At 38.4% G+C, this 26,897-nt stretch overlaps 1 protein-coding gene across 1 annotated transcript in view; it reads right to left on the minus strand.

Moving 5' to 3' along the window:
• Window positions 1-1,185: 1,185 nt before the first annotated feature.
• The window catches only part of TMEM247 (transmembrane protein 247), a 40,151-nt gene continuing 14,439 nt past the window's right edge, over window positions 1,186-26,897 (minus strand). Inside the window, exons 2-4 of the mRNA XM_031594644.2 lie at window positions 3,731-3,964; window positions 2,907-3,206; window positions 1,186-1,564 (exon numbers count right to left, since the gene is read on the minus strand). Of these exons, the coding sequence (XP_031450504.2) occupies window positions 1,376-1,564; window positions 2,907-3,206; window positions 3,731-3,964 (723 nt within the window). The 3' untranslated portion in view covers window positions 1,186-1,375. The remainder of the gene's footprint in view (window positions 1,565-2,906; window positions 3,207-3,730; window positions 3,965-26,897) is intronic.

Below are 26,897 nucleotides of genomic sequence, written 5' to 3' on the forward strand. Positions count from 1 at the left end.
ATTGCTGACTTCCACCGAAATCCTAAAGCAAATGAAGGGACCACTTCTGCTAGAAGTAGAGGAACTGTAGCTTATTAAAGCTTTCATTCATTTATTTTTGATTGTTCTAGTTATCTAAATCTGTGTATGTTGGTGATACCTATAGCAAGCAACCTCACTTTACTTCGTCAAATTTCCTTTTAGGGAGATTGTGTCATAGCTCATCTCAGTCTTTTGTGGATTTTTGCCCAAATGTCAATTGGACATTCCTTGTAACCCTTCACAGCTTCAGAAATACAGAAGCTGTGGAAGTGCAAGAAGACCCTGTGCTCTACACTTTTCCTGCACTGTCAGGAAAATACTCAGTCACTAAATGTGGATGTGAAATACCCTTTTCTCTACTGCCTTCGGACAGCCTTGGTACACAGCAGTGGCTTTGTGAACACATTGCGACAGCAACACCCAAGATATACAACATTGACTGATGTCAAACTCATCACAGATACAGGCCTAAGTTAGGAAGACTACATCCCTTTCATCATTTTAAACCCTGACCTGTGTGTTTGGTTTATTTTTTGGTAACTTACCTGATTATCGAGTGCCCTTCAGGTTATTTTCCTGTTTACAGCACAGTGCAAAGAGAAGGGAGACTGAGACAAAAATTATTTAAATGAAACAGTCAGGCATGTGTGTGAGGATATGTGGATGAATTATGTTCTAACATCACTGGAAGGGTCATGATACTGTAGTTACTTGAACCTGACATACCATATGGTAGATGACTTTTCTTTGTTAGAAATATCTCGTTCTATACAATTAAAGTAGCACTGAAAAAGTCTCATCTCATTAGACAAAATGCCATTTTATTGGGGCTATATTTGGTATCTTTCCTTATCACTATGGAGACTTCAGAAATCATGACACCTCAATTACAAATAAGGCATGTGTTTGCCAGAGCTTGCTAGTTTATTGCCGACTGAAGCTGTGTGTAACTATAGAGAGTGCCACAGCACAGAGGGGAACGTTTCTGTCCCAGAAGCAGAGATAGCAGTGAACTTACAGCAATATTAAATTATCCTGAGTACTTTTCCACAGCTAATGAATCTAGCTCTGAAACTTCTGACAGAAATATATATACAGGTAGACAGATAAGCCCAAGCCATTCTGTTAATCCAAGGAGGAGAGGAAAAAAAAAAACCACATTGAAAAGAGGCTTCTTATTTTATTTGTATAGACAATGTGGTGTCATATCATGTCATCCATTTCCAGTTTTCTTCAGGAAATCAGTTAGTTTTGTGTAACTATTGGTTGGTGTGCATAACAAAAAACAGTAAAATCAGGGGCAGAAAAATGAACAATATTCTACCTCTTTTAAGAGCATATTTCTCCTAGATTTTTAATCCTGGAAAATCCCTTTGAGAATGAAAAAGATCACAATAGCAAAAGAGAACTGGTGATGGTTTTGGAAAAAGTAAAAGACTAGGTCTTTTACTATGTAAATAATAAACATAATGGTGAAGCAGTATAAGAAAAACAAAACATTTTGGTTTGGAGGCAGGAGCCGGTCTTGGAGTCCTTGGCTAAACTGTGAAAAGAGAAGATAGACATTATGTCACATGACTGTGTTCCAATCACACCCAATCCACATGCTTCCCTGAGCACACCTCATCCACTGGCATATTTAGTTCATAAGGAATTATTGTGAAGTTAGGCAGCATGTGAACTGAGACCAAATCAGCTATTTTGTTAAATAACAGAAGTCACTTTCCCTCCTATATCCATAACACAGACTAAGTTTTCTCTCTGAAATAAATGTTAAGTGACCTCACTTATAGAAGGAGTCTGCAAGTACACAGAGTAATTCATGAGAGGTAAGCACACACTCATGGTAACACTTTTTGCATCCATCTCTATATTTGTGGAACAAACTGTAGTCAATGCTTCTTTGCTGCATGGTCATTTTCAAACATTTACGCAGACTCATGGGGAAAATTTCAGGCCTTTACTAAAAAAAATCCAATACCTGAGATGTTTAGCCCAGATGCATATAATCCAAGTGTATTTCTCTTAATTGACACTAGAAAACTTCAAGGATTCTATGCAGCTTACCAGAATGCCATTCTTGCACATGATCTGAGATATGTACAACACAATGCTATGAATACTGCATAAAACATCCTCTTATTCTGTCCTGATTTAAAGCACAGAACACAAGTGAAGTCAAATATACAAGTACATCTAAAATATGCGTGATTTAAATTCAGATGCTCTGTTTATTCCCTAACTCTATCCAATGACAATTGGAAGCTCATCAGGGAAAGTTCTAAAAACCAGGTTTTGTAGCTGGCCTGTTTGCTAAACTGCCAAGTGGTCTCTTTAGGACTGGGCTGCTGTTGACAACACGCTAAATATTGAACATGTGATAACTTCAGCTATTTCTGTAAAAAGCAGTCTTGCAAAACTGATTAGTTGTATTGTTTTGATAGATTATTTCATCCATGCATTTACTCACGCATTTCCTATCTGAATCATCCAAATGTAACTCAGGAAATTGATCCTACTGTAGAGGCAGGAAACTTCTGCATTGACTAAAATGGCATTCAGATCAAGTCTTCTGTCATTCAAGACAAATGAACAAGAAAAAAAACGTGTTTGTGGATCCTTACCTCATGAACTTAATTTGTGAGTTATCTGTTCTTTAATACATTTTATTGCAGTGAATGTTCTAGGGAGAAGAACCCATCTCCCTAGTACATGTACAAGCTTTAAGGATCACTTTCTGAAGTCTAACTTTAAAAGAAGTCACAGTACTACTCAATACACAAAAGAATAAAACTTTACAAAGTGCTTAACACAGAAATTGAATGTTTCAATCTCTACTGGGTTCAACCCTTTCTCTTTTTCCTACTAATTGCTCTTTTCTCTACCTGTTGATGAATCCATGCCATTCTCTCTTTATGAAGCCTATTTTTGTCACTATCCTCATATTCACATTTCTGTTCAGCCAGCAAAAAATTGCACCACATCCTCTGAAGTTCAATGTCAGCAGCAGTGACCTGCATGCAGCAAAGCTCTTTCTGTTCTTCCACATTGGTGGATACTTCAGACTGCAAAGAACTTGTTCTTCCCATCACATCCAAGTGTGCCATATGACTCTTAGCATCCATGTTCTCAGTTGTATTGTCTGAGATGAAATATGATGTTGGTATGTCTCTCATGCCACCCTGCTACAAATTGGAGAGTTGTTAAATTCATTTTCAGTCTGATAGAGATGCAGATGGAATAGATTCATCTAAGTCTACCTGAGTATTTGTTCAAGCGATTATTCATACTTTCATGTAATGATTCACTAGTTCTCTAATAACCTTCATTTCTCTAATTTCCATCATTTCTAAATTTAATCAATCGATTTTGAAAATAAATCTTACATTGAATATTGTGCAACAAAACATGAAAAAATCCCCCCTATCAAAGTTTTCTGATTTGAACATTTACAGAATTTTCAAAAAATATTAGAGTCTTCCTGGCCTAAATCAAACACTACAACCTTTTTAACCAAGTAGAAAGATCTTACAACTTGTGAATTTGATATAATGCACAAAAATCTGAGCTACTGGAGTTCTTTTTCTCTCAGAAGAAACTCAGATTTCTCATGATCCTCATACTCTTTTGCAGATAATTTTCTGGCTGACCTACACCCTCCACAGTTCGTTGTAGTTTTACATCTGGAAGAACTCTATTTTCCACATACCATCTTTACTTGTTGCTGCTTCTTGTGCCTCTTGTTATCATTATTCTGGGTTTCCTGTAATGTAAGCTCAATATCTTTCACTAGTTTGTCCATAGCTGTTTGGAATGAATGTCTTAATTCCTCTAGATTGCTGGGTTCTTTCAAATCACCTCGCATTTGCTGGTCTTCAGCAAACAGAGATCCTTTCTGAATGTGAGAGACTTCTACTGACATCAAAATGTCTCCAGGGATGTTCTGGAACAGAATGGGAATATGTATGAAGCAGATGACCTGTATGTAACAAAGTGACTCCGAGTTGAATTTAGGAACATACACTTAGGGCGTATGCTTAGGGATGATACATAGAAGTGTCAAGAAGCCTAACTCGATTTGGTTTTTATCTAGATGTGGATGAAAAAAAAATACCACTATATGTAGTGATGCAAGTACATCTTCTGGGGATCTCTCTAGTCCTTTTAAGATTTGTCAGTAATTCCCTTCACAGTACTACTCAACTCATGGAAAACAAAATGTGGCTGAGAAATCTACCCTAATCTATAGGGATTCTTACTGTTTTCTGCATAGGCAAAATCACAACTTGTAGGGTTACAGCAAGTCGTTAGCTGGAAATCAATACTGTCCTTTTAATTAACTGGAGTTAGGCAGACAATTCAGCTTGCAAACTAAGAATTCAGCTTCTTGTTTCCAGTCTCGTGGTATTTGCTGTGCTTTATAAAAGGGATGCAAAGTATAAATTTCATATCTGATAAAAGACTGAGGCAAGTAAGGCAATTAATTTGTTACTGAATTTGAGGAAGAGGAGCAAAAGAGGAAGAAAGTAGATGAGCTGAGTATCATGGGAAATTGATATCAAGACAAGCAACAGGTTAACGCAAGACAACTACCTTCTCTTCACAGGATTTCCATACAGAAAACTTGAATCTAGCTGTTCCAGTTCAAAGGACACTATGATCGCAGGAGATCCTGTTCTTGGCTGACTTCATAACAGCCCTGTTGCCATAACAAACTCAGGGGTTCTGTTGGCAAGGTCACACTGTCACAATCCTTGTTCTAATGTCAAGGCAGCATCCAGACTCTTAAAGAGAACTGGGCATAACTCCTTTACTATCACAGTCCATCCTATGTCGCTATGTTTTCTTCATTATAAATACATCTCTGTGTCACAGTGAAGCTTTCTGCCAGAATTTGTGGACTCCCAGAATGTTTCTGTGCCCAATCTGACTAGTTCCTTCTGGGAAGCAGGTTTATTGGAACAGGCTGGATGGCACTGCAAAATTCAAGGGGCTGTATGCTATTGAGATTCTCAGTCTGCTCCATGAGGTGCTGGGTACAACACGGAATATTTGAAATGTTTCTGCACCAGTGTATGCAGCAAGATGAACATACAAGAGGAGCTAGAAGCCTTGTCTCAATCCCAGAACTACAGCATCACTGTGGTAAGTAAAGCTGGTCATAAGAGCAACCTATGCATGAGGTAGGGGCTGGGCTGCATGGAGTTTGAAGCTGGCAGCAACATGGTTGAGAGGCTGTGGGTAAGGATTAAGGAACAAGGAAAGAAAGTGGATGTCAATGAGAGAGTCTGCTATAGGCCACCCAGACAGAATGAATTACTCTTCAAGGAATTAAGGGACAACACTAGAATAGCCATCCTTGTCCTTATGGGTGTCTTCAAGTATTTTTTTTCTGAGTAGCACCAGCTGTTTTCTACATACTTCAGAAGGAACAAATAGCATGCTTGGAAAAAAAAAGAAATCAGTTTTGTTGAAATATCAGCAAAAAATCCATTAAAGCTGAAATAGATACTTAGAATCACAGCAGACAGGTAGAAACGAAAACAAAATCACTAACTTATGTATGGAAATAAAATAATAATAATAAATAAAAAAAAAAAACACGTACAATTTGCCAAATAATTGTATTATTCACTCTTTCTAAACTTCAGACTGTTTTAAAACTCAACAATAAACAAAGCAAGGAAAAAAAGTACAACCAAACACAGGTGTCTCTTCGTTAGGAAATGAACACGCACTTTATTTTAATCAGCTCATCAACACTACCCTGTAAGGTTATGCACTTACAGCACTTGCTTCCTCTGAACATGAGCTTACAGAATGAGGATATGGAGACTCACTGCAACTATGAGTATGGAGAGGAACAACTGAATTCTGGTACTTGCTGATGGGGAGGGGTGCTGAAACTGGGAACAAAATGCAGCTCTCTCTTGGGTCTAAGGAAAATTTAAAATTCCTTGAATGATAAGGTAGTTCCCCTTCATATAATACAGGTTTCTACATCCTAAGCCAGGCAGGTACTATGGCTGATGTAATCTGGGCTTACGTGCTGTTGTTGCAAAGGGGAGTCTTTTTGCCACTTGTCAACTTCATCTATTTTCTTGCATGTGCAGGAAGGGTAATGTGAACAGTGCTGTACCACTAGATAATGCTCTTGTGTTTTGGAGATCACGTATCTCCCAACATTTCTTACGGGTATAAGAGCAGCTATGGGATCTCCCCTAGCATGCCTAGACAGCTTTAGTATTTTAGCAGCCACTTAAATCATAGAATGGCAGTACCATACTTAGCCGTGCTGCATGCATTCCACTTCTCAATGTTTCCTCTTTCCAGACTGTTTACTGCGTTGACACAGAAAAAAACACAGGCTCCATGCAATAGGGCAGCATGAGGCCCTTGAGAGGATACTAGCAATGTAAAATATTGCTTATGATAGATAGAAATAGGCTTCAAGAGGCACCCAGGAACATACATGAAACTGAGATTTGGGCCCGACTTCTTTGCCTCTGTTTTTTAGCTGATGTTACGTTTCCCCTACTGAAATGTAGCTGCTTTCTGAGAATCCTGTGTTACCCTTTCTCCCTTTCTTTCAATAGACTGTTCCTGTTTTTTTTCTTAGGAAGATTATTCTGTTCTTTATCTCCTTTATTTGTCAGCTTTTTTAATGGTAAATAATGAATTATGAGAATTTTGGAATTTGAAATCTTTTGCGTATGTTAATACCTTCAATAATTCTTTTTATTTAATTAATAGACGAAAGTAGGTTAATGTATTAGTAGATGCTTTTGTAATATCAACAAAGTGTAAGATTTCATATATTTGTGCGGGGGAAAAAAAAGTCGTTTTAAAGAAATCATAGCAGGGAAGAGTTACTCATTAGGAATTCACTAGGAATTCTCAGTACTGTGTTAAAAACTAGATAAGAAATTTACCAAAGATGATTTGGGTCCCAGATCCTTAAAGATACAGAGCATCTAGCAACTGTTCCCCTGTATTTTTAAGGGTCTGGGCATAAGCAACACACATATTATGAACTTCAGTCTGGGTTAAATAAATACCAAGAGAGTGACTAAATATTCTGGTATATAAATTAACTGGAGCTGTGATACAATGAAAAGTATTTCTGCTCAAATTATGAGAGACAGCAAAAAACTTTACAAAGGTCAGCCTTCAAAGAAATTTAGATTGTGCTGTTTAGATGGATAACAGCTGTCCTGAAAAACAGGAATGGATAAATGTCATTACTGTGTAATAATGAACTGGAAAAAGTGTAGAGACTTACTTAGAATTCACCATTCTGAGATACCGACATTTGAAGATGAGAGGTAATGGTACTATGAAGATAAATGGATGAGATGCAGTATCTGGTATCATCCAGAGCAAAAAATTGGAGGAATGTAGAGTATCCTACCAGCAAGTCAGATTCAATATTTAAAGTGAGCTGCAAAAGTTGAGCATTGACTTTATCTAAGCTAAAATACCTCTATGAAGTGAACAGAAGAGAGTGGGAGTGAGAACAGAACTCAAAATAAGCAGTAAAAACATGAAAAGAAGATGGAAGATGTAGATCAATGGTGATTACTAAGAAGGACAACACAGAATGTACCAAACAGCAAAGCAGAAGTATCTCTTGAGATGCAGTTTGGAAATACATAAAAGAACTTCAGCTGATCCTTCTGACGAAGGGGGGATTTGGCAAGTGAGGATGGAGTGAAGGGCTTCTAATTGCCAGAGGCCAGGCTTTCATCAACCACAAGAAGCAAATTTTTCCGGATTTGAACTTGAGAAGGCTGGGGGAAGTAGAAGAGCCACTAACATCAATGACTAAAAATATTGAAGCTTCCCAAAGTAGCCTGAACAGGATTTGCTGGAGGTTTTGTTTTTATTTTTTTTTCTCTAATAATTGTCTCTTCTAAACTTTGTCAATGCAGATATAATTCTAGTCATGAAAGCAACAGACTTCAGAGAAGCTACAGACTGTAGATACACATAGGAAAGGCAATAGTACAGGTCTATGAGTAATAAGCTAGCTCTGACTACAACAGTCTATGAAACACATCTTGGAGATGAAGAAGGAAGTCTAAGTACTCCATTTGAAGGAAAAATCAGATAACTGTCCTGTGAATGCACAGTAATGTGAAAGATCAATGTGAGGATGAAAAATCTAGGTAGGTATGCACAAAAGTATCCCTGATACCTTTAACTTTAATCCAAAGCCTGAGAAACTTAACAGACCTTTATCTGGACAGTATTTTTCAGAAAAATTATTCCAGATCCTGAAGGCAACACCTGGATAGCCTGCATATTTTGTGATTCAGTAAGAAGTACACAAAGTACAGCATATACAGTCATTACTGAAAATTCTATGCAAGAGGAAGTGTGTTAGGCTTTGTAGCTCTGACAAGTTCAGACTCTATCAGTAGTGAGATCTGACAACTTTGGTAGTGTAAGATACTTTTCTCCTAAGGAAAACTAAGAAGATTAATGTAAATCTAGTGACAGATCACAATTCCCAGCTATGCTGACAGCTGTGCTGATGGAGGACTTTATAAATGGATGACAGTACTGTTCAATTTTCATTGGGAACAGCTGAAAGCACCTTTATTGTAAAGAAAATGGATTTGGAACATTCAAATTGAGTGAATGAAATTGTAGCTTTTTACAAATATCATGCTTTATCATTCTGACAATGTGTGTTCCAGAGATATAGAAAGAGTTAGTAAATACAGAGAAATACTATCCAAATTTCTAATAGCAGGGAAATAATTTGGTTTACTACGTTACCTAGGAAGCAAGAACTGGAAAATAAAAACAGTAGGTTTTAAGATAGCTCTCAATTGTTATTAACCCAGTGTTTACAGTAATGTATCTGTGTATTACCAGAGCTCTATGTGGTTCCAAGAAATATAAAAACCGTGGTTAGATGGAAATAGCAAGTGGACCATAAAAGATCCTAGTTAGTAGACATAGGGAAAAAATTTAAAAATATATATATATATAAGACTGATTTTACCATTTAAAGTAGCAGAAAAGGAATCTGGTCTGTTTTCTTGGCTCTATGTCTAAATCTCTTCGATATGAATCATGCTGAATTGTTAGAGAATTTTCCCTCCTTCATGTATTTTCTGATATTCAGACATTACAAGTTCCTACATAATAGTTAATAAATAACGGAGCTGAATGCAAACACACCAGAGGTTTCACTCTACTCAGGTTAGATGATGTTCCAGTGCACTGGATCACAGTTCTGCTGTTGGAAAAATGAGTTGTTTGGGAAAGTGAGAGAGGGCTAACAAAACATTTTTTTTTTTAGACTGCAGCTTTCAGGGTGTTAAAGCAGTCGTGTATTCTTCCTTAATTACTCCTTAGGAAATTGATGGGTAACTGTTTTGTGGAGCATACGTGGTGTTGAATTAATTCATTTATGAATTAATAACATGGGAAGTAGCCCCTCTTTCTGTATGGGGAATTAAATGGTTGGCTAAGGCAACTGACATACACCTGAGTTTTAGAATTATACCTTATCTGCTCAACCATTCTTCTTTACTCATACATTCTCCTTCTAAATAGCATAGCAGTAAACAAAATAAAACTTCTCAAAAAGAGACAAGAACAATGCTTCTCCTATATATAATGTCTTTTGAAAACAAATGTAGTTATAACACTACATGTGCAAAGGCACTTGTACCAGAAATGCATAGGAAAGTCATGAGTAGACACAACAGTTAACACAAGGACTGTAATTCTCTCATTGTGATCACACTGGATGTCTTGTGCAGGCACTAGGCAGTTAATCTGTGTATAGTGGCAAATATATCAACGGCCAAAGATTTAGAAATTACAGACAAATGATCAAGTTTCTCTTTCGGTGTGATAAAACACAAGAAGATTTCATGTTTAATGAAATAAAGATATATGTACCACCTGTTGAAAAGATGATAATGGGTGTTCTCAAGCATTTCAAAAGTTAAACTGTTTCCTTTATGTATTTTTTAATCAATTTCTATGAACTGTTTTCTCAATTATCCTAGCTAACTTCATTGTTCTTTCTAGTGAATTTTTATGACTGCACAATATATATATATACATATATATATATATATTTGAATTTCCTGAAGATAAGCACAGAACACATGGGCTGTACATAAAGCATGACAAAGACAAGAACATATGATGTACTGAGAGAAAGTTGTCTTATTTTTTTGCCAAACTCATTCATTCTTTTTCTATAGTTTCCCTAATAAATTAAGGTCTTATTTCTGCATCAGTATTGGGGGTACTTCCTTCCCATGGACTGATTTAACATATTTTCTTTTCCTTGTGTGCTTCCCTCAAGCTCTTTATAATTAGTTTAGTGCCTTGGTTGCAAGGATAAGAGCACTTTCAATAGTTGGCAAATCTCAGGTTTTTGAATATTTGGGATATCTATGTTCAGATAGATAAACTCACTAAAATTAGAGTATTCAGTATTACATACCGTATATACACAGTATTTCTGCTTAGAAAACTTAGGTTATGCACTGAGGAAGGGAAGAGATGGAAAAATAGTTGCTTGGGAAGCCTTCTCCAGTGATTTGAAATTAGGCAGGTACCAGACATGCAGGTAGCAATCAAACCTGTGAGATACCATCATAGAGTGTGATTTACCATGATTGGGTAGCTGCTCCTGTTCTCCTCCTACCCCAGGAAGTGGCACACAGTTTCAGCTATGCATAGAAGTGGCTCCACACTAATATCACTCAGACTAAATGTCAGCCTAGTTACTCAGTCTGCTCTATCTCATTCTGTATGCTCTGAACATTCTTGATATTAGTATTTGAAATATGATTCTCAGTTAGCAGCAATCCTCCTTCAAAATAATTAGTATTTCAAAGAGAAAAATAAATAAATGACTAGATAAAGTTACCAAGTCTAAAAGACAATAGATTTCCATGTGTTTTTTAAAAAGACCTACTATTTAAAAAAACTTTTTAGAACAGTGTTTTTTTGGTTTTTTTTTTAGAAGAACCTCACTGAGGTTGTTCACCAATGATATGTCTGTATTGATGTAAACATGTTGAAGAGTCTCTTCTCCCCATAATTAAAATATAAACCTAAGTCAGATGATTCAGTTAAAAGACCAAATGGTACGTGGCACAGCTCTTCTATAAATAATGCATGTTATTTACATTACATGACTTTTTTTTTTTTTTTTTTTTTTTTTCTCAAAAAGGAAATAGAATTACAGTGAGAGCATTGGAAGCCGAACAATGATTCTTAGTCTGGTGGGTGAAAGTTGATAATTTAGAGGATGCATATAAAGAGCAGTCTGGGAGATGATGCTTGTATTAGAAGAGCAAGGCAAAAAGAAGGCATGGAAATCCTTATAGGACAAAGATACACAAGAGGAAGAAAATGAAATACATGAACTGAATAAAGAAAGGGAGCAATTACTCATGAAAAACAAAACAGATTAGTATTACCAAGGCTGAACTCCCTCATGGACAGAGGGAGGAACAAAGAACAATAAGTGACTCAGAGAGAAGCAAAAGAGTAAAGAAATATTAACTGAATATAGACACTCTTAATATCAAAGGCAGTCTCTGTCTTCAATCTGCATTTGTGCACACTGCATGGGTGAAAAGGCAATGTAGCTCTATCCCAAGGCACGCATCCTCTTGGCAGAGCATAACGATGCTAATGCCACATCTCTCAGCTCCTTTCACATTCTCCTAGCAAGTTAGACACGTCCTAGAGAACATTTGTCTTTTGGGAACTTATGCTTACTGGAACACTTATCAATCAACATGGAAACATCCAGCCAGCCACTGAGATGGCTCAAGGTCTTCATAATTAGTCCTTAATGTTAAACCTGCTGAGATTTTCCACCAGCACAATTTACCATTATCATCCAGACTATAAGCCTCTTTTTCCCTGCAGGCAAATACCTACAGATTCTCTGTCAGCTAAAATCTCTAAGGAAACTGCCTATGCACACGCTTTCTTCAAGAAGCAACTTCCAGAGTTTCTGTTTCAAAAACTTCTCTGAGGCACCTAACAGCTGCCTCTATTCTTCACTGAGGGGAGGTCTCTAGCTGGAAAGTACTTGACCCCAGTCTTCAGCTTGGCTGCCGCTCCTCCAAGCAGTCATCCATCTCTGTAAGTAGCAACATCATACAGTAGAGGTAAGGAGATGAGAGAAAGGTCCTATTACAGCCCAGACAGTAGAACTTAGGAATGATGCTGATCATGACATGCAGTCAAGCTTCCTTTACCGTGAAATTTTAAAGAGACCAGTACGAGGAGAAGCAGACTTACTGAATAAATAAGTGAAGTGCTGTATCATCACAGAATGTCTTGCTGAAGCTGCCCTTCTTGATCCCAAACTACCAAGGCAACATAATAACAGCAAAGAAAATGTATCACTCTGACATAAGGCTTGGCAAACCATTCTGGAGAAAGTCCAGGAATGGTGAATGAGCTTGAATAGTCCCAGATGTATCAGCATGAAGAGATTGAGCTGCACAGACAAAAAACTCCAGGGAAGTGCCTGTCACTGATCCAGTTTCAAAAATACATAAAACTGGAAGATGGGGCACAGACAACACTGAATTATCTCATGTTTTTTTGTCTCCAAACAAATGGCAATTATACTTCTCTGGAGTGGATGTGTAGGGGGACAGGAACAAACTAATGGAGACTTTTCTCCACTACTGAGGTCTCTGCAAAAGCATTCTACATTCAAAAAGGTAATGGGGCTGTATGTGTGTAAACTATATGCCAAGTTATTTTTTATATTGTCTACATTACCACAGGAAAATGTTTATGTGGCAGTGATGGACATGGGAGAGTAGGCACTGTGATGATGGTCTGACAATTGAACTAGATGATCTTAGAGGTGTTTTCCAACCTTAATGATTCTGTGATTCTATGATAATACATTATCAATATTCAGCAATGTGGCTTCATTCACTAGATGAAAAAAGCTCATAAAATTTCTCCTACACATAATTTAACAAGAGAATTAGATGGGGTTCCCTCCCCCTCTCCTCCTACAGAGACGAAAGGTGAATCATCTCATCTAAAGCATGAAAAGGAAATGGAAACCCACAAAAAACTGGTCTTGGTAAGAGCAGAGAGCATCTGCTGCAGCACTGGGCCACGTGGCTTCCAACTCAGTAGGTGAACAGGATATTTGGTGTTTGTAGACAAGACGAACGTGAGTCAGCAATGTGTCTATGGGGAGGAGAGTCAGTGGCATACTGGACTGCATTAACAAAAGCACTTCCAGCAGGTCGAAGGAATAGCTTATTACCTCTACTCAGCACTTGTGAGATCATGTCTGGAGCACTGCACTCAGTTTGAACTTCACAGATCACAAAAGACACTGATAAACAGAAGCAAGTCCAGCAAGAGACTGGAAAACACAAAAGAGAGAATAATAGTTTGGGAGGAGGGGGGCGGAAGAGGGGAGAGAGAATCTGCATTCAGTCTTAACTACCTAATATATAGTTGTGAAAGGACAAGCCAGGTTCTTCTGAGAGGCATGTAGGAAAAGGTCAAGAGGCTACGGGTACAAGCTGTAGCCAGGGAAATTCTGATCAGATAGTAGCAAAGCTTCTTCATAGTGAGAATAGTTCTGGAGCTGGTGCCAGATAAGCCAATATCTCTTGTGAACACAGGCTCACAGCAACTTGCAGGTGACAATAGCAGTTTCAGTTCCTTGAGTGGGGAAGCATCAAGCTGAACTTCAGGCACCACTTCTCTATGAAGGGAGTTACCTTCAATCCACTAGTTAAAAACAGCTCATTGCTGTGTGTGTGTCAGCAACTCCATGCTGGCTGGCTGCTTTTGTTGCAGTGCTTGCTGCAGGAACTCTGTTGGGAGATGCACTTCTGGGTCAGGATGTGGGAGCATGTGGGCTGCTGATGTGTGACTGAACAGAGGAGAGACATAAAATTTGTGGGTGCAGCAGGTTCACATACAGAGCTGAGAAGCCAGTCTGTAGGAGTGAAGAAATTCTGTAGAAGGCTACAACAGAAGGCTGTCTATTACTGTGTGTATGAGCTTTTTTCTCCTGGAAGGAGTCAAACACACCCAGCAACTTAGTGTCTCACAAATAAGATTTGAAAATCTCATGTTTTTCAACCACCTGTGGTGGTGAAAGGGAAAGAAGAAAGTATATTTCTGTTACTATGAAGATCAGAGAATCTGAAGAGTATTTGGTAAATATCAGGAAAAAATGTCTTTATCAATAGTACCACAGCACAAGATAGTGCTTCTTTCTATGTAAATCCTGGTATTTCCCTCAATCCAGCCAACTAGGAATGAGAATAAATCTTTTTCACAAACAACAGCCTTTGACATTGGTGCCAGTTTGGTGACAAATGTCAGATCAAATCATAGACATATGATATGTTAGCATTATGTTTAAGTTTTCAGAAAGTAAAATTGAAGTCTGAGTTTTCAATACATACCAGAACAAGGAGACTCAATAGCTGTAGTGTATGATCAGCAGGCTCTTTGCTGGCACTTTTAATTAGAGATAAAAAAGAAAATTGAAAGGAAGAGATCTTGTAGCAGAGTCTCAGATGTTTTACACAGTATCTGAAGGAGCTGGAAAAGAAGTCATAATCAGAAGAAAGCACTTATCAAAGAGGAAATAACTTTTGCCAGCTCTTAAGAATGGATGATAGATTCTCCCTTAGCTCAGATAAGCTTATTGCTATGAACAGTGCCAGAGACCTTGCAGCTTTTATCTGTATAGTCTGATGTTTTCCAAAAAGAGGGAAAGCCTCACAATGTGGCTAGCTCACAATACAACTAGGGCATAGAATTTACCTGTGTGTAGTCAATTAGGATAACATATGGAAAAGTACATGCTGAATGTACATCTGCCAAAGCTGATTAGGGAGCTTTCTCTGCCAAACAGTCTGGGGGACCTGGAACAACTTTGACTCCTGAAGATCACAGAAGATGATATATAGCTGGCAAGAATGTGGTGGGATACAAAAACAAATTTTAAAAGATAACGAAACATAAAAGGCATTGGAGGAGGAAATTTATGAGGCACATGAATAGTCAGCCCACAAATCAGTAAGAGCAGGAAACAGAGGTGGGCAGAACACATAAGTAAGTAGGATAAGGAAGTAGCATACCTGGCTCCATTGCTAAATGCTTCTGCACTTTGCAAATATCTCTTTCTACCAGGACATAGTCTTCAGAAATCCTTTCAACCCATGTGAAATTTGATTGGGCGGTGTACAAACAGCACAAACATATTCACAGACAATGCCAAAATACACTCACTTGGGTAAGCTCAAGTAGATGAGTTAGGTTATTAAAGTGTGATGAGTTCTGCCCTGAAGAAGGAAGGTTAAAAGTTCAGAAGAAAAAGACATTAAAACTGAAAGATGATAATCAGACTGCTGAGAATAATTCACTTGACAGAGGACCTTATTGCTTACCTATGACTGAAAGAAAGTTTGATCACCTATGTGATCACCCAGTTCCAGCCTAAGACATTATGCCTGTTGGCCTTGCTTAAAAAACAGATTGGAATGAGACTGTAGGTCCCAGCTGGAATAGGATAGAAGTATTGTCTCCTTTATATCAGTAGTCCAGTTGTCAACACACTGACACTGCAGTATTTTACTTTTCACAGTTCTGAGTGACATAGTTGCAGGTGAGCCATCTTACCTTCACACCCCTGGTTTTCTATTACTCTGACAAATAGTTTTACTTTCTGGCTTGCCCCCAAATACCTGCAGCCATCCCTACAAGCCAATGCAGTCCCTATGAGTACAACAGCCTTCAGAACTGAAATTTTTTATGCTGACAGTTCCACCACTACTGCACTCATGGAAGAAATGTTTAGGAAAAAAATGGTTTTTTCCACCGTAATATTATTTAATACTGATTCTATTAAATGCCTTTGTTATCACTGAGCCTAGAGCATAGATCTGAAAGATGGCCCTGATTCTTGAGCAATTCTCTTCTGTCCTCTTTATGGTGTTGTATTTTGCATGGATAACTGTATGCGAAGTTCCAAACAGTGAATATATGAACTGGATGTGGCATAAAATTAATAAAGATACTGAATTTTTAAATCAAAGTTGCATTTTAAAACCCAGATTAAGCAGGGTTATCATTGTAAGGGACAATTTTGGACTTAATGTATAAGTTGATTTAATATGTAAGAACCAGTTCAGGTGCTTAAATTTAATATCTTGATCACGGAAATCGGAGAAAAGTTACCTCTGAAGAAAATGAAGACAAAATCTATTTTTCCCCATGGTGTTTCCTAAGTACGAGAACACTGAGTATCAACTTGTAAATTCCATTGAACGCTGTAATTCCTATATCCCTCTCAGAGCTTATCCTTCATATATCTGAGCCAAAAATTGGGGGTCTGACTTCTAAAAGTAACAGGGCACCTAATGCCATCTCCACGATAATGTGAAGATTTGTCCAATACATTTTTTTCAAGAACAACTTACCAGGTTGGAAGTTTGGCTCTTATTATCTATGAAAAACAAAGGAGCCAAAATGATTAATTGGGTATTTGCACCAGTTCAGGTGAAGAGCATACAAACACAGATCTTGCAGAACAAATAGACAAGATTAAGAAGAAATGCAATTAACTCACTGTTTAATAGATGAAGAAGATTTGACACAAATCTCTCAGAATCACTTGATTTTTGTGTGTTTTCAGGTTTTACCTTAACTTGTCCAAGCTCAACAAAATATCTGGTGGTTTGGACAATGAATCTAAAACAAATGAGTCCATTCTGTTGTTTTAGCTGCATGATCTTCTAAATGAGATCCACAACTGAGCTGACATTCAGATTATTTAAAAAAAAAAAAATCCAAACAATACTGCTGCTGTATTTAGCAGTCCTATGTAACTTACTGTCAGTCAAAAATGGTAACAAATGGTGGAGGGGCAAATCAGATTTATTTTTAAATCTTTTGAGAATTACTAAGTTATATTAGATCATTCTCCACTCACCCCACCCCCCAAAAATGACATTCTTCTTTCTCCGTAGTAAATTCTGTAGAAACTGCTTTGAAATGGTTTTGTTAAATTTACCAGATTCTCTGATGACATTTTTTTAAGGTAGTGAAAGTCATTGGGCTTTCTTTTTTTTTTTTTTCTCTTCCAATGCAGTACGGCAGTACTGTTATATATATACATTGATAAAATTTATCTAAGTTTTCTGTCATGGTGGCTTTTTTATTAATAATTCTTAGCATCATTGTTCAAAACAGGAAGATATCTGCAATCACTTATTTTTCTTTGTGTTTATCACACGAAGTCAATGGGAGCTACCTCTTCCCAATAAAAACTTGATGTGCCTGCATTCAACCCACTAGTGATGCTATTGAACATTCTAAAAGCATTACCAGTGCTTTTATATATACTATGAAGAGAAGAAACCAACAGATCAAATCCTCATCTAGTGATCATTGAAGGAAACAAAGATTCCCATCAAATGTAGTGAAATGTGGCAGAGATGAAGATGGTATGCTAAAGAAACTGTCCTCACTTTGTCCATGTTACTTGCAGCTCTGTCTGACTATTTCAGCTGCTGTTTGAGTGCTGCTTTCTATGCAGAAATGTCATTATTTCTGATAAGCTTTCACATAGCCCTCAAGACATAGCTCTAACATGAGAGAGATAGTCTCTCATTGGGACATTCCCTTGATATACTTTTTTTCCAAGTGAGGAGAGCAGGTGACTTCCCCTTGGTTTGATTTGGGACAGCAACCATCTACACTGAGCACATAGCACCTGTGCAAAACAATGTTATGCAGACTAAGTGGGTTGCAGCAAATCCACATGGCTTTTTCTGCTATTCTGGACAGACACCTCACAGTGCACAGGCTTTTTTAGCACCAGCTTCTTATAAACCAACAGTATGAATGATATCTTCCTTTTTATTTCATTTGATTCTATTATGTTTGGCATATAACTTCCATCTGTAGACAAACCAGTTGGAGTCTTTCCTCCTGTAAATTGTTATAATGGTTCCTTCACCTTTTCTTTCATTCTCAAACATGCCAGCTTCTAGTTTATACTTGCTTAAGTTTTTTGTTCAATAGTGATTGCCTCAGAGCATTCACGGCATGTTCTATGCTTGCTGACATTTTAATGATGCCATTTTGCAGGATAGAAAGTTCAAGAAAAATCAGGTAAATGTTCTAAAAATGTCTTCCAAAAACAGGCTCTAACTAGCTAGCTTTAAAGACCAGAGGCCTTTCTGTATCATCCCTTTTGTTGGCACACTAGATAGAAAACTAAGTTTTGGTGCTTTCATCCTTGCATATCCCAGCTGTATGGAATAGGTATGTTCCGTATCCTGTCAGTCTTGCTCATATCAGTAATGTTCATGTTTCAGAATTGGCCTGATTATTTGTTAACTTACTTCACTTGGTAACTCTTCTGCAGTCGTAAAAGGAATTCCATATATTTTGTTACTGTTATTTTCCTTATTGCAAACTGGGATAGAAAGGCAACAGTTTCATCTCTGATGAGATTCACAGAATCATAGAATCACCAAGGTTGGAAAAGACCCACAAGATCATCCAGTCCAACCATCCACCTATCACCAATAGTTCTCACTAAACCATATTCCTCAACGTCTAAATGTTCCTTGAATGCTTCCAGGGTCAGTGACTCCATCACCTCCCTGGCAGCCCATTCCAGTGCCTGACCACTCTTTCAGAAAAGTAGTATTTCCTAACATCCAGCCTGAATCTCCCCAGGTGCATCTTGAAGCCATTCCCTCTACTTCTAGCACCAGTTACGCAAGAGAAGAAGCCGACCCCCAGCTCACTACAACCTCCCTTCAGGTAGTTATAGAGAGCAATAAGGTTTCCCCTGAGCATCCTCTTCTCCAGAACAATCCCAGCTCCTTCAGCCGCTCCTCAAGGGATTTTATCCCTTGAACTGTTCACCAGCAATACACACTTTGTATCTTGTGTCTTTCTGCATAATTGAGAGGTGTATTTGCAAAGGAGTGAAAATCATTTTACAGTTCATACATGTTTTCTTCTGTGCAAGACATTCCTGTTGTGGTGCATGAGGCAATCCACATCTTCCAAAAGCCTTTTTTCTCTATGCCAGTACATACTTTTTATTGTCTAAGAAAGGACATGCTGACACATACTAGTTGTTTTGTTTTCCCTTTCTCGATGGTGTGCATGGTTGCTAGTTATATTCTCCTTTCTATTACATTTACATTATGATGGTACTGGGGAGTACCATAAACTGCATTCTAAAATGGCTTTGACAAGATTTTTTTTTCTTCTTTGTGTAGATTTTCTGTAGTTCTTCTGTACTATCAATAGTTTTTTGTCCAACAACTGCAACTGTCCAAGTCCAAGCTTTTATAAACTGTAGTCAAAAACAACCTGTCCACTTTTTCTACATCCTAGGCTTTTTATTTCCCTCTGGAAAACAATAGGCTTTAAGTACTTCAAACACCCTGATCAGTTCCTCCTATCTGCCTCTGCAAGACAAAATTGCTTGCCTGTTCTTAAATATTTTCCCACCTCAGTTTCTGTGAAGATCAATTCTCATAATTGCTTCATCTCTGTTCAGTTCTCAAAGTCTGATTTGCTTCATCTTCTGCTAAAGGGACATTCTTTTGATATTCCCTTGATTCTCCTAGTTTATAAGAAATGAAGACTTGTCAATGATGGGGCAAAATAATCAGATATTTCAAATACACTTGCATACAGCTGTTGAGCTCACAGGGAGTAGAGAAAGGTCATGAAGAAAGAAGCATCTTGGAAATACTTTGTGAGGCTTTCTTAAAAAACTTTCACTATGTGGCTAACTCTAACATTTCAGTTTGATGCAGATCTGTTATTTCAAGCTCACTAACATTCAAATTTCTTCCCATTTCCCCTTCTCTTCTCCTCTCATCATGGATGGCAGCATCATCTTCCGACTCACTAGGCATAAGCAGTACACCATATTTCCTTGTCCTTTCTCCTAGACTACCTTGTATCTTGGCTGTGTTTAAATCTTATCTCTCCTTCCTCTACAGCTTTGCAAAGACTTGTTTTGCCTGAGAGACTGCCGAAGTATTTGTGGATGCGTTGATAATCTTATTGCTTGACTACTGTAATCTCCACTTTTCCAGCTCTTTTGCCTCCAGCCCTTTTGTCTGTCCTTTTGTATGCCAAACACTATTGCTATTTTCTACTTTGCTTTTTGCTCATGTCTCCAGCTCCACCTCACTTTCTTTCACCATCTTACCATTTCAAATGTAAGCTTATTCCTTAAAATTACTTTCACAGCATCTTTAAAGACTGCTGAAATATAACATCATAATGATAATCAGATCTCCTTCAGAACAAAAATAACAACTCTATGACTTGTTCTGCAAACAAACATACCTGCAAATAACACCTGATCTGTTACGACCAATATGTGACATGATATGAAAATCCTTATTAAAACCCAGGAAAACTTCATCAGAGCATTCTTCAGATTCCTTAAGTCTTTTCTTCTCCAGGTCTTCTGGGTAATCATGAATATTTTGGAGGGTGAACTATGACTACTTCATAGCATGCAGAATGATGTGGAAGAACTGTATCTTCTCCACCATAGAAACCAGTGAACAGGAGGCAGGCAGGAAAGAAAATAGGAAAGACAGCTGAGTGATAACAGCTTTAAACCAGCTTCCAGGTGAATTGCATTCTGACCTGGCTCCACTACAGTTTGCTCACATATATGTAATATCCAATATTATAATAATTATTATAATTATATATAATATTTATTATAAATAATAATTATAAATGATAAATAATTATTATAAATAAATATTATAATTCTATATATATGGATAATATTTCATCAAATTTTCCAGACTGGAGAGAAAGCTTTTTCCAGCCTTAATGATTCCATGATTCTAGGATTCTATGGCAAAAGCCCTGTGTAGCCTGCCACACCCAGCCCTGGTGCAGCTGGGTAGATGGCAGAGGCAGCACAGTGGCATCAGTGAGATCAACACCACCAGGCTTCTGTTGGCCCAGGTCACAGCACTGCACTGAGCAGGCTTTGCTGAGTCTTCTACAAGGGTGAAGGAGAGGCTTGACAAACAGAGGCTGCTATTTATGAGTCCAGCATTAGTTTTTCTTTGTGCCTAACTTCTCAATGGTAAGAGTAATGTTGTCTCTTCCCATGTTTACTTTCCTGTTATAAACTAGACTTTGAACTAGGACAGAATTTAACAGCTCGGAAAGGGGTGTTTGCCTATTCTGTCTGACTCTTCTTTTAATGAAAACTCTTGTTTGGGCTCCCTGCATTTACTTGCTAAATAAACAGACCTTCAGACTACATCCATCAACTTACCTCAACTGACATTGCTTTGAAAGGGCACAGAACTATGGAGGTTTACACACAAGCTGATGAAAGTACCTACCAGGTCTTTCTTTAAAGCTTTAATGCAGCTATAACTAGATAACTCAGTACAAAGTTGTTTTCTACCAAAAACAAGGAAAAAAACTACAAAGGGTTGGGTTAGTCATGGGGATGCAGAATTTGGGAGACAGAAGTGCATGTGATACAGCAGGACTCAGAAGTGAGATAAGCTTCAAATAACTGGATGGGAGAGAAAACAGACTAGCTTGCTCTAGCTTTTTTTCTTCTTATAAGTGTTATTGACTTTCTATTTGAGAAAAATAAGGTAAACATGTCAGAGTTACCCAGACAGAGGTCTGTGCCATCATTTAGAGCTCAATATCACATTCATGGTTTAGCATTTGACACAGATGGCAGGGAAAAAGATTTCAAGCAATGAGTAAGGAAAAGGCAAGAATGACTCTTACATCAATAATTAAGTTTATGATCATTAAGGTAGACTAACTGGTTAACACTGACAGGCTCTACTCCACGCAGTCTAGAGATGCTAAAACATTTGGAAAAATGTGAAAAACACAATAGAAGAAATTGAAAAATAGATGACTATTTCAGTTTAAAAAATTGTTGTAGTTTTAAGAAGCTAAAACTGTTGTATATTCAGAAGGAGAAAGTGTGGCTGGCTTCTGTATGATGGATTCCTGCTATACCAGGACTGTAAATTGACAGCCTCTGATTAAATATGCACACTGTATAACATCATTCATTAGAGCTGTACCAATGACAAATCTGACTTTTATCTCATTCTCAGTTTCACTGACAGTGAATTTTCCTCTGTCTTTTCCATCTTGATGTCAAGAATCTGGGTCAAAGGCCTTGATCTCTCCATGGGGATGTGGTACAGTAACTCAAAAAGGCTGTATCCCTTTGACTCCATAGTTCAGAAGAAAAGTCTTTGTAAGCCCCATGTGTTTTCATGGAGATTTATTGGGAGTAATCTGCTGCAGTTAACTAGATTGAAAAGAAAAAAAGAAAAAAACCAAATACACAGACATGATAATTTGTTTCTCTTGGTTACAGGTGATGAATAAGAGTTGTTTTGTTTTGTTTTTCTTTTTCCCTACAAACTGCACTAGAGGGAAACTGTAGGAAATCTTCCTGATGTCTTGAACACTAGAAATCTCCAGTCACCAGAGCTGGAAATCATGAAACACACAGGCAGATGAAGGCACAGGGAGAAAATGAAAATCTTCAAACCAAATTATCCAGCAATGAGGGTGAGACAACCAGCCAAAGGCAAAACAGAAAAACCTCAGGCTGAATCAAACATCTCAGTCTGAAAAGCTGAGGCTGGATATGGAGCTTACCATGTTGCAATGCCAGTAGGATGAGAAGCAAAGGCAACGGCAACATGAAGAGAAAATGTGTTTTCTCTGGTGGCAGTCATCACCAGCACATGTAAGTTTCTTTGAAAAGCCATGAGGAAGGGCAGGGAGTTCCAGATGTGTGCTCACTACCCAGCGGTTCCAAATGTAATCCTGAAGCATCTTCATGTCTCAATAAAAGTTCATTCAGTGTATTCAGCTGGACATCCTTCTCCATCTAGCCCAACAGAGCTGGAGGAAGCTTCTTTTTACCACCTCTCAATCTACAGCTCCAAGATTTGCTTAAAGGAGGCAGATCTCTTTTGCCTTCCTTGCCCCAAATTCTTCCCAGATGCTTGCTGGCTCATTAGTATCCTCCGACAGGCAGCCTCACTACACAGAAATCTTCCTTCCTTTTCTGTGTTTCCCTTTCCAGCTGCTTACTGTGTGTCACTTCAAAGACACTGCCATACCCTCTGCCAGGAGGAGGAGAGGCCCACAGCTCACTCACTCCTACAGTCTCTCAGCGTTGCTTACATACAGCCAGTCATCTTTCCAGAATACTTTCTATATCTTTATTATAACTGCATCCCTGGAGTGTATAGCTCCAAATTTATTTCCCTGGGGGGCAACATAAGCAGGGCAGAGCTAAGGTTGGAACTTATATGGAACTTTATTACAAAGGCCACATTTTTTTTTTTTCTGTAGCAAGGGAATACCCACTTAGCCACATCAAAGATGCCCTGTTACCAGCCAAATTAGAAGAAACTGAAGAAGAGATTAGAGGACCAAGTCCTGAGCAAGGGAAAACAAGCAGTTGTGATGGTTAATAGACACAAGGACAGCTCATAGGAAAAGAATAATGAGACATGGAGCATGATGTAAAAGAAACAGGCCAGATGGCAGTACAGCTGTAGGGAAACTCAGCTAGCTCTGAAATGAGTCTTCTGTTATTCAGACTGCTGGCTGTGGATCCTAGTCACTGGCTGCAAAAAAAAAAAAAGCTCTTATTGTCTCAGGAATGTGGCAGTTTTTTAACAATTATCCAACTGAAAGCAAAATGAAGCTGGTGATGTTAAGAAATCTATTATGACGTGCCTGATTATGACACACCTGATGAGGAGCCATACAAGAATGTCCACTGTATCTTGCTCTTTCAGTAGCACAGACTTAGCAGATACTTTAGAAAGTAGAGTTGTAACTTAAGCATTAGGTAACAACAGCTAATAACTTTATTCTGTACAGGGTTCTCCACTTGAGATCTGTTCCAGGAATTTTTTTGAAGTCATGAAATACCTTATTGGATTATTCAGTATGAAAATAGGAAAATTAATCTATAAAGTACTCTTCTGAAAATGTTTAAAGATGTAGCAGTAAAGAATTCTTCTGATTCCACATATTTCATAAACGCTTGTAATTTACCAGTGGCAAAGGTTACAAGGAAAAACCTAATCCCAGCTTAATTCAGATCTCATTTGATACAGAATATCTCTTCAGGGATACCAGTGCTCACATGTCAGATTTTAAAACAGCTATTAGCTGCCAAATATACAACATGATAGTGTTCCTAGAATAGTTAGAACAGCATTTCAGTTTTGGAGCAGCATGCTGAATAGAAGGTGCATTGAAAAGAGCACGGACAGCAGGTCAGGGGAGGTGATCCTCCCTCTCCACTCTGCCCTGATGAGGCCACATTTAGAATACTGACATTTAGGATACTGCATCCAGATATGGGCTCCCCACTTCAAAAAAGACAAGGAACCTCTGGAAGGAGTGCAGCAGAGAGGGCCACAAAGATGATAAAGGGCCTGGAATATCTCCTGTATGAGGAAAGTCTGAGTAACCTGAGTCTGTTCAGCCTGGGGAAAAGAAGACTGAAGGGGGAACTGATTAATGTTTATAAATATCCAAAGGGAGGTGGGAGGCAAATAGGTGAGGCCAGGCCCTTCTTAGTGGTCACATAGTGATAGGACAAGAAGCAATCACCTAAAACTTGAACATAGGAAGTTCCATACAAACATGTGGAAGGACTTCTTTACAGTCAGGGTGACGGAGCACTGGAACAGGTTGCCCAGAGAGGCTGTGGAGTCTCCCTCTATGGAGATTTTCAAGATCTGTCTGGATGCCTGCCTGTGTGACCTGTTGTAGGTTAACCTGTGTTAGCAGGGGGGTTGGACTCCATGATCTCTCAAGGTCCCTTCCAATCCTTACAATTCTGTGATTCTGTGAAGTCTCTTCTGGGTGACTGGGCTATGAACTAAGAACAAGTTTCCAAAGACATAAGAGAAAAGTAGCAGCAATGACCTCAAGAGATTTTACATATAAGTTCTTGGAAATTGTATCTTACTTGACTTATCATCTTGACTTTAAAGAAATATTCTGCAGCTGATTTAGAAATGCCCAGAATATTGCGGTTGGCATCCATGCTAGCAGAAGAGAAAAATAGCTTTAAGTACAAGAAAGACAGAATGTGGTGTTAGAATATTCAGATATTTGGAGAAATTGTAGTGTATACTATCAAACTCTAGCTGAAACTCTAGTTTCCTAACAGAGCAGTACCATTAGTTGGTAATTCATAGGCACTCTCCACACACCAATAGAAGGTTCTCAGTATACTAGAGCAACTACTCATGGCTGCAATTCAGATGGGAGGTTATAGAATCATAGAATGGCCTGGGTTGGAAGGGACCTCAAGGATCATGAATCTCCAACCCCCCTGACACATGCAGGGCCACCAACCTCCCCATTTAATGCTAGACCAGGCTGCCCACGGCCCCATCCAATCTGGCCTTGAATACCTCCAGGGATGGGGCATCCACTACCTCTCTGGGAAGCCTGTTCCAGCACCTCACCACTCATGGTAAAGAACTTCCCCCTGACATCCAACCTAAATCTTCCCTCCCTCAACTTAAAACCATTTTCCCTTGTCCTGCCGTTATCTACCCTTTCAAAGAGTTGACTCCCCTCCTGTTTATAGGCTCCCTTTAGGTACTGAAATGCTGCAATGAGGTCACCCTGCATCCTTCTCCAGGCTGAACAAGCCCAAGCTCCATCAGCCTGTCGTTGTAGGGGAGGTGCTCCAGTCCCCTGGTCATCTTTGTGGCTCTCCTCTGGACCCTCTCCAACAGCTCTCTTTCTTGTATTGGGGGCGCTAGACCTGGACACAGCACTCCAGATGAGGCCAACAGGTCAACAGTGTACTACTGTATGACAGTGCAAGGGTGGGCAGAACAAGGATATATAATATACTCATAGATTTCTTTACCTACTCAATACATAATCAATTTTTACTCTATTTTTCCTACAATCTGTTGAAAGATTACAGGACATGCATGTGCCCCAAGACCAGATCGGTTTGTTTTTGTACTGTTTCATCTTCACATGCCTTATCAACATAGTAAAAGAGCTGCTATTCTTTTTTTGAGAAGGATCAGCTGTTCATTCTTGCGCTAGCTATGTTATATTTAATTAAAAATCTCTGGAACTATATGCTTGTTATTAGTTGTCCCATTCCAGTATCAGCCTTCAGTGAAATCTCTGACAGCAATCCAGTGTTCACACCTGAGAATGAAAAGGATCTTACAAGAGGGATCCATCATGTGATATGCCCACTGTTTATTTCTGATATTTCACTTTTGGAGAACCCATCTCATCCTCCTGATGCACTTATCAGCACTGCAAACTATTTCATTGATAATAAACTACATCCTTTATCAAAAATACCATTTAACTGAGTATGGCTAGAGTAGATAAACCAAAGATGTATTACAAGATTAGATTAACCTCTTGGGAGGTAAAAAACTGTCTTCTCCAACACTATGTGCAATGTCATCCTAAATATCTCAAGCTAGAGGATCTGACCTTCCCATGGGATATTATTCTAGAATATTACAGGTATTATTAGGAATATCAGACATTGTACATTTCCCTCATCGTGCTCTCATGCCTTCCTTTGCAGCTATTACCTTAAAATAAACCACCACCTAGGAAATAAGAGACTTTTAACAACTACTGACATGAACATGTGTTGTGCTTACTTCAGACAATGCTGACCAGATTGATTCAGATTAAAGGAATTTCTGCCAAACTAGATTTTGATGATTGCTAAGCAAGCAATTGATAAGTAAATCAAGCAGAGAAAGAGAAATAAATAGATC

This window comes from Phasianus colchicus, chromosome 2 (genome assembly GCF_987193195.1).
Source record: "Phasianus colchicus chromosome 2, bPhaCol1.hap1.1, whole genome shotgun sequence".
NCBI lineage: Eukaryota > Metazoa > Chordata > Aves > Galliformes > Phasianidae > Phasianus > Phasianus colchicus.